This window comes from Podarcis pityusensis (assembly GCF_964106645.2).
Source record: "Podarcis pityusensis genome assembly, chromosome: 8".
NCBI classification, from domain to species: Eukaryota; Metazoa; Chordata; class Lepidosauria; order Squamata; family Lacertidae; genus Podarcis; species Podarcis pityusensis.
The window spans coordinates 46,054,003-46,063,419 of record NC_138033.1 but is presented as its reverse complement, the minus strand read 5'-3'; the positions used below and the strand labels follow the sequence as shown (position 1 = coordinate 46,063,419).

Below are 9,417 nucleotides of genomic sequence, written 5' to 3'. Positions count from 1 at the left end.
GGATCCGGGCCTGAGTCCAGCTCAGGACCTTCCCTGAGGGGGCAGAACCCTCGGCGGCTGCCGCCTCCTCAGCCGAGCCCCTTCTTGACTCCGCTTCAGGGCGGGCTTTCCCTCTTCCTCTTCCCTCCCTTTCCGCCGACGAGGAGCAGCGGCAAGTCCCGGAGGGAGAGAGGCAGGCAGGCAGGCAGGCAGCGGGAACGGCGGCGGCGTCTCTGGTGGCCGCAGCTGCAGCTTCACCTCGTGAGAGAGGCGGGAAGCGGAGACCCAGGCGACGCCGCCCGCTGTGGGGCTCCCGAGGCGGAAGGCCGGCCTGAGGGGAGGGGAGACGCCCGCGGCGGACGGGATCGAAGCGGGCAGGGCAGGGCGGTCCGCTTCGCTTCGGCAGCCTCGGCGGCGGCGACCCAACATGCCTCCCGCTTCCTCGGCGTTGTCGCCGCCGCCGCCGCCACCGTTGTTGTTGTTGTTGTCTTCGCCCTCCCCGCCCGCCGCCTGAAGCCAGGAGGAGACCTTCCCCTTCCTCTTCTCCTCTGCCAGCCGAAGTTCCCAGGCGGCCCCGACCCCACCCCAGGCGCAGGAGGAGGAGGAGGGCGGCGGCGGCGGCGGCGGAGGCAGCAGCAGCAGCAGCAACCGCGACATGAGGCGCGCCGAGGACCTGGAGGGCTTCGACGGGGAAGCGTCGAGCACCTCCATGATCTCGGGCGCCAGCAGCCCGTACCAGCCCACCACCGAGCCCGTCAGTCACGGCCACGGGCTGCGCGGCCTCCGCTGCGACCCCGATTACTTGAGGGGCACCTTCGGAAGGCTCAAGATCGTCCAGGTGGTGGGTACCGAGCCGCGGGGGGGGGGGGCGTCGTTTGCAGTCTGTGGAGGGGGGGCTCGCCTTTCCTTATCGCTGTTTCTAATTATTATCGTCACGGCGGTTAACGTGTGTGTCCGCGTGTGTACGTACACCCGTACACGCACACACGAGAGTTTTTGGGTTTAATATCGCCCTTCTTCTTTTTTGAGCCATGGCCACATAGCATGCTGATTGCTATTCCCACCCCCGCCCCCCTCCAGTGGAAAAGGCTTGTTTTTTCAACCCAAAAGATTCTCTAAGAGAGACTCTCGCGGATTCCCATATTTAGAGAATGGGCTTGGAGGCTCCAGATGTGCTGTTACCACTCCAGCCAAATACCACAGGGTTAGCCTCGAGTGTAATAGTAGTAGTAGTAGTTACAGAGTGCCAAATCAGGATTGAAGCTCCCTGGGTGACCTTGGGGCCAGTCAGCTTGATCTACCTCCTAAGGTTGTTGTTAAAATCTTTTTTTTTTTAAGGTGGTGGACACTCTCTGGGTTTCTTAGCTGAACTTGTTAGCCATATTTGTTGCTGCAGGATGGGGGATAAAAATAGCTGAAATGAATAATGTATTAGGCAGATGCCAACAAAAAATGAGAGACTATTGGGGTACCTTAAGGCTGCAATCTTATATCCAGTTTCCCAGGATTGAACTGCATTGCACTTAGTGGGATTTCTGTTTCAACAGGCAGATTATAGATATAACTTTTTAAAAGATGTAACAGATTCATTGTGGCAGAAGCTTTCATAGACTAGCGCACACTTTTTTTTTCAGATGCATGATGTGTTATCCAGTTGGTAGAGAGATGCAAATACACACATACCTGGGGGAGAGGGAGCATAGATGACCCTGTAAAAGAATGGAGCAAAAGACCATGAAATGCATAAGGTGCAGTTCATGTATTTTATTTTAGCTAAACTGCTTACATTCCTCAACAGCTGGTGTCTCTCTGGCAACTGAGGATAATGCTTCTTGCATCAGATAAATGCTAGTTCCCAAAAGCTTCTGTCACATAAAATCACTTAGTCTTTAAGGTGCTCCTTAAGGTTTCTTTTGTCAACTGCTACCAGACTTAGATTTAGAGAAGTAAACCTGTCTGACCCCTTTTGAGAGAAAGGATGGGTTACAATTAAAATAAATGCAGCATTCTATATTGCCCCAATCATCCCTCTTTGAAAATGTCTGATTTAAATGTAAGGCAAATTTCACAACTATGTATTGATTCTCTCTAGGTATTTCATCAGTAAGGTAACACTGGCCTTCCCTTTCTATTCTTCTGACTATTACTTAAGTTTTTTCTTTTTTGGGAAGGATACATCTTTTCTGCAATGGTACCGCCATTCCTGCCAGAGTTTATCCTGTTAGGCAAGAATTTGAATTAGGGAGGGAAAGGGAGCAAGCAGTTAGATGATAGGTGATGATTTATGTAATATTTCAAGGTCACCTTTTGTGACTGGATGAAAAAACAGCAGTTAGAAGTTAGAAGGTCACCTGTTCCATCTTCTTACCCTTTCCTGTTTTTCTAGGGTGTGTTCGGTGGATATATTTGCACGGTCTGATTTCTCATCTTGACCCAATGGTTCCTGTCATCTTCTTAGTCTTTTAAGTGTATCTTGTGACATGCACCCAGTCTACTTCTGGGATAGGGAACTTGTGGTCCTCCACATGTTGTTGGACTGCAATTCCTGTCAGTGCAACCCAGCATAGCCAATGCTTATAAATGATGGGAGTTGTAGTTCAACAATATCTGGAAGGTCAGAGTTTTCTCATCACTAATCTACTTAGTAGTCTTTTTATCTATAAAGACTTGTGCCACAATATGTCTTATGTATGCTTACTCAGAATTAAGTACCAGTTCAGTAAAACTCTCATGTAAGTTGCACAGAACTGCACCGTTAAAATACTTTTTATCTTCATGTTTTTGTGGCCCTTTGATTTGGAGGAGTTAGAAGTACCAGGGAAATTTCATTTATGGCTACAGCTGTTGGGGGGTATTTAATTTGACTTCCATCTACAAACATTTTGCAAACACCTGTAGAATATTTCTTTGCTTAAAATTCTGCCTTTAAATACCATTGCCAGATACTGGTCAGGTGATTCATATGTAGGTGTTCAAAAGAAGCTTGTAATCTAAAGGGAAAAAGGGTAGTGCCTTCTGCATACTAAATATGTTCTTGAGAAACTATATTTTTAAAAAGCACAAGCTGACATATTGTAGGCTCTTTGTGATAAAAAAGCCTCAATATCCTTGTTCTGATAGATCATAGCATTGATAAGATCAGCTGATTTAGCAAGGGTTGAAATCAAGGTTGCCAACTTGTACTTTCCTGTTATCAGACAATTGTTGATCTATCTGCACGATCACAAGTCGTGTGGATCAAGTGCAGTGTGACTTCAAAATGTTTCTGTGGCTGGAATCAGTTATGATGGCCCCCATTGTTTTCTGGCATAAAAGATGATAGTATAAGTTGGGAGTCAAAAAAATAGTTGTGGTAGATGATTATTAAACGTGAAAAGTACAGACTGTGATTAATGTTACAGGTTACGTACAGGACTGTGTTCTCATGTATAGACCAATTGCATCTTCATGGGACACCTTGTTAGCTGTGCCATGAACTGCAAATTGCCACCTGGCAGAAACAGGCCTTCTCTGTGGTGGTACCTTTCCTCTGGGATGCTCCCCCCAAATTATCTGGGAACAATGACAGTAGCATGCTCTGGACATTTCCTGAAAACACCTAATCCTAATCATTAAGACTGAATTCTACTGACTTTTTACAAAGTAATTCTTATATTTTAATTTTTAAAAATGGTTTTAGTGTATGTTTTTATGTTGTGAACTGCTTTGATTTTTTAAAATAGTGATATAAAATATTTAAAATAAAATCTTGTGTATTGAGTCTGCTATAGTATTGTTTATTTTTGTGAACATTAGCTTCTGCTTTCCTGGCTTGGTGCCATTTTGTGTTTTGCTAATTGTAACCTTTTAGTGGCACCTCAGATTTATATCCTAACATTGTGTCCATATTCTATCTTCCATGTGTCTCTTGATGTAAATGTTGTAATTGGTAATTGGCAAAAGGATATGTGAGAGAGAGAGGGTATTTAGACTGGCTTAGTGTTGCTTGTCTTTGTGTGCTTTGCTTAGGTGCCACTGTTCTTATCGGTGTGTTTAAACAATGTGCTGCTGGAATACAGGCTAATTTTTAAATTACATTTCAAGCTCAGAAGTACAGATCAAAGGAGCACAAAAAAAATATGTTCTGACAGTAAACCATAGTTTTGTGTTGCATGCATAATCATCCAGGAACTTTGGGTCTGTGTACTTCCTTTTCCCATTGCACACCATACCATGATGATTTTACGAGTTATGGCTCGTAAGCAAACTCCAGCTAATATTGGACTGGAATAGCTTGACCACAGTGATTAATGTATTGGTAACCTCAAGACTTGATTACTGCAATGCACTATTTATGCAGCTACCCTTGGGCCTGGTCCAGAGGTTTCAGCTGGTACAAAAACTGCAGTTAGGCTGTTTATAGGGGCAGATAATGTAGAAACTGCCCTATAAATTTGCATATTTTAGTACTCAGAATTCTTATTCCAGTTGTGGGGCTTGAACTGTGTTTAGTTTTAGCAAGAGACATAAAAACATTCTGGATGGTCACTGGAATGTATCCTGAATAGGAAGGTCACTTAGGACACTGTTCCTGTTTGAAGGAACCATATCATTATCCACACCCATATAATTTATTTGTATCTGTAGTCCTAGAATAGTGTAGGGTCTGATAATGGGAGACTCTAGTTGTGTGAATTTTTCTTTACTGTAAAAAAAAAAAAAAGCATTTTGCATAAATTTCATTGGAGTGGTATTTAAATACATGTGTGATCCAGATAATTTTACTCCTTGTTTAGATACGGGATGGAAAGACACAGTCTCTTAGTGCCACCCTTCAGACATTTATATAAGGCTTTATAGGTCAAATCAGCACTTTGAATTGGGCTCAGAAACAAATTTGCAGCAAGTGTAGTTGAGCTAGAATTGGTGTTTATGTGCTCAGACAGCATGGTCCCAGTTAATAAACTGGCTGCCAAATTTGGTATGAGCTGCAGTTTTTGAACTGTTTTCAAAGGCAGTGAAACAAATGTCTTAACAACTTATTTAAACTCATACCAGCAGCAGAGAGTTCACAAACAAAAGGTGAGATTAATACAGATTGGGATTGCTGAAACTATTGTGTCAGCATGCCACAAAAATACATGTTTTTGAATGGGTACTGATGGAGATGTCATTCAGAGTTTACTGTGACCATGGAGTGCAGTTATCTGAGGAGAATTTTTAGTCTTTCCATTTTAAAAAATACCGTATTTTTTGCACCATAACACTCACTTTTTTCCTCCTAGAAAGTAAGGGGAAATGTCTGTGCGTGTTATGGAGGAAATGCCTACGGGTGGCATGCCTATGGATTTTCCTCCCCTAAAAACTACGTGCGTGTTATGGTCAGGTGCGTGTTATAGAGCGAAAAATACGGTAAGTTTATAGTCCATATATTTAAGGAGCAAAACATGAAAACTTGGCAGTCAGAAGCATTAATCAATGAAAATTTCAGGGCATGTGAAATGGAAGGAGAAGCTGTGTGGCTTCCTTTTAACCATAAAAGACCAGAAAGGTTTCAGTGGCAATTCAGAACTTGGTTAATTCTGTAACGCTTAACTTGCCTTTCTACATAATATGCCTCTTCATACCAAATATTCATTTATATCAGGGAGCAGAGCAGACATAAACACATGAGCATACAGATACCCACAGGAAAAATCATGGCCACCTTGCTCCTCCCCTGGTTCTGCTGCTGCTATGTTATTGTCAGCTTCATGTTTGGCTTATCAGCCCTATATCAGGAAGTTTTTAATGTTTGATATTTTACTATGTTTTATATGTGTCCTAAGCTGCCCAGAGTGGCTGGGGAAACCCAGCCAGATGGGCAGGGTATAAATAATAATAATAATAATAATAATAATAATAATAATTCTGTCAGAACCCAGGGTCATGATTTGTCTTGATCCAGAAAAAGCAAGTTTTGTTCTTGACTTACCATTAATGGTTTATCTACAGGAGATAAACTACAAGCTGGTGTTGGGATGTAATGATAGCTCTGGGAAGTGCAGCAGTTGTGGGACAAGGTGAAGAGTGAAGCATTGCAGTTTTCTCTATGAGTTCCTGCATGCTCACACAATGATAACTTAGCCATGGTTTGGCTTAATGTTGTGTGCAAACTAGGACAGTTAGATAATGTTATTTTTCATACCAGGTTGGTGGTTGAAAATAGAAATGATCTTTGTGAATATTCCATCAGATAGGGGTTTCCAGGGCTCAGTTTAGAATCATTCCTCATGCAATAGCTTTCTGTCAGTGTCTCACTGACTGTTCATATGACCCATTTCCTTGAGTTCAACATTTTTCCATGAATCCAAGTCCTGTTTTTCTTATCCCTTCACAACACAGACAGATGTGCATTGTGCACATCTTTCCACATTGTGAAGCCATGCAAATTGTGTGAAATGCGTGACTGTGTAGCTTGCTTTTGGAGCTGTGAAATGCAAGGTTTGTGATTGAAGAATCCGAAATTCCTTTTAGAGCAGAATGGGACTCTTACTGTGATCTCCAAATGTATCAGAAACAAATTATTGGTTGTCAAAATCAGCATGCAAGCTGCCTTGTTCTGGTTAAAATTAAAACTGCATCTTCTGCTAAATTGCAGTCTAGTGTCTTAATCTTGGGCATAGCCTGGGTGTTAACTGGGCTTCACTGACACCATTTGATTTAAGATTCCAGGCACATGAAATGATTGATACTGGAAGTTTAGGAGATATTCTAGTTGCAGGGGTTCTCAACAAGTTGTGCATGCCTTGGTCATCAGTGTTTTCTGTGTTCTCTAGGATTCTTTTTTTAAAAAAAATAATATTTATTAGTAGTTTTCAGAATTATAAGAAGAAAAACATTAAAAAAACATTAAAAAACAACACTATAATAGACAAAAAGAAAAGAAAAAACACAAAAACCAATACAATACAACAAAAAAGAAAAGAAAAAAGAAAACAACACAAATCCCAACTTACATATCTAAAACTTCCATTTGCTTGTTTCATTGACTTCCTCACACCTCCCTTTTTGTATTCTAGTTTAATTAGTTATTTCAGCAAATTCTTTCCATCTTTCTCAATTTTTGTTAAAAAAATTCATCCTAACCTAATTTAATCTAATAATTAACTCAACAAATCCTTTCCATCTTTCCCCATGTTCTATTATTCACATTACCTTAATTAATTTAACCTTATCTTACCCTAAAACACCTTAAAGCTTGAATCTTAGTTATCAAATATACATTACTCCTGATATCATTTCTGCTAAAGTCATATAGTTTCATTCCAACATTTTCCCTAATATTCATTAATTTTTAGCCAATTCCCCAATTAGAAAATTTTCTTTATAAATTTTCTTCCAATCTTCATCCAACGTCCCTTCTTCCTGGTCTCGGATCGTGTCAGTCCTTACTGTCCATTCCATCTAGTCCATCAACCTGGAAGCCTTATGTCCGAGGCCCTTAAGTCTCTTCCATGTCCCTTCTGCAATTCTTCTTCTTCTTGTTTATACTTGCCCTTTTCCTTGTCTTTTGTTGGTCTCTTTCTTAGTTTCTTTCCTTTCTCATTGAGGGGTAGGCCTCTGGGGAGTTCCAAGCCAGAATTGTCTCCATCTCCCTTCATCAAACCTGCCCATTCCCCACAGTCCCACTCCCCACAATCCTCAATATAGTCCAAAAAGTATTTAAAAGCACATTCCAAGGTCTCTCCAACGTTGGGAACCTTCTCAACTCCAGACTCCCCCTGGCCCACTCCAACTTCAATCTTCAATGACAGCGGCTCATACTCCTGTAGGGCCTCGGGACTCTCCATTTGTATTATTTGGGGTGCAACCGCATCCTCCTCCATTATCTTCTGCACTTGCCCAGTCAGTACAGATTCATGAGTTGGTCCCTGGATAATTTCTGTATCAATATTCCCTGTTTGCCCACAGTTATTAACTGCAACAGTCAAATCCATTTTCTCATTCATCAAGTCCATCTTCTCATGCATCTGTTCCAGCAGGGCACTTGTCTTATATAAGGCAAGCACCCAGTCTTCTTTCCAACTCATCTTTAGTCAAGGTCAGAAAAGCCTGTTCCCACGGTCTTAATCTCACATCTGTTGAGCCCTCAAGTGTACTGCAGCAACAATTTGACAAGCTCCCTCTAGAGGAGGCAATTTCTATTTGTATCCATTTTTTTTTTAGGCAAGTCCAACAAAGGAAAATTACTTTCGTTTTTCAGATATTTTTCAGATTTTTTTTTCTTTAGGATGCAAAAGGCAACATTGGAATCAGCTTGTTTCTCTTCTTTAGCTATCTGTCAAAATATCCCATTCACAGTCAATGAACCTCTCCAACAATTTCTGTCTCTGACACCCCGTTCCCAGGTTAGAGACGGTGGAAACTTATCCTTCTTCACTTCCTCTCCTGCTAGGGTTGAACAAAGTTCCCCCCCCTTTTCTCCTGCTTCCAAGGGGGTTTCAGTAATTCTAAATGAAGAAAATTTAGACTTTTTTTGACAGCTTTCCAGGCTTTAGCTTACAAAGTTTTTGCTTTAGTCAATATACAAAAAGCGGGAGGCAGACTTCCTGTTTTGAACCTTCCCGCTTCATTACCAAATTAAGAAATTTCTTGATCCAATTTTCCGTTTCTACTCACGGGTACTTGTTTTAAATCCAATTGTCCACAGGAAAAAGTCAGCGCTCTCCGGCAATGGCTGTGCGGCTTCACTCCGTGAAAGTAGCAGTCAGTTCGCAGCACCGCGCTTCTCACCCCACTTCGCTCCGGAGCCCCTAAATGGGATTCCCTGCGAGTAGGGGGGCGCTCCTGGTGCCCTGCCGAACCCCACGTTCCCAGGCTTCCTCCGCCTGGGATTTCTAGCAGGTCCCCACCTTCGCCGCGGCGGGAAGACCCAGTTTCCACGGAGCCCGTTCCTCCAGACAGAGGAACTCCGCCATTCACCGATGGCGCTGACCTGGAAGTCCTGTGTTCTCTAGGATTCATTTGGACTTGTTTTGGGTGGCTAAAGAAATAACAAGTGAAAATTTGCATCTTTCATATCTTCATTTTGTTAGAAATTTGTGATCTTTTTGGAAAAGATCTGCTAGAGGCCTCCTTAGCCCATGAAAAAAATATGATATAGCTCGTACTATTACAGCTTTGGAGGCCTCCTGACATGTTATTGGCAGATGGATTAAACATTATGGCGGGAAGCTTCAAAACTGTAGGGAATATGAAATAAATATATATATTTTTAAAAACCAGACAGCGGAAGGGTGTACTTTTGGGACATAATTTGAAACACATTTGTGTGGCTTTGTTTCAGCCAAGGGTAGAAGGTAGTTTTTCAAAAGTCCTTTGAAAAAGCTGCTGAAGTGTTCTGAGTGTGTCCAAACCACAGTCAAGAGCTATTATTTGAGCAGTCCAGGATTTTAATGCACTTATCAATATCTCCTG

General features: G+C 42.2%; 1 protein-coding gene across 1 annotated transcript in view; it reads left to right on the top strand.

Annotated features, from left to right (window-relative positions):
- The first annotated feature begins 173 nt into the window (after positions 1–173).
- The window catches only part of CMTM4 (CKLF like MARVEL transmembrane domain containing 4), a 37,057-nt gene continuing 27,813 nt past the window's right edge, over positions 174–9,417 (top strand). The window contains exon 1 of the mRNA XM_081018467.1: positions 174–820. Within this exon, the coding sequence (XP_080874593.1) occupies positions 635–820 (186 nt within the window). The 5' untranslated portion in view covers positions 174–634. The remainder of the gene's footprint in view (positions 821–9,417) is intronic.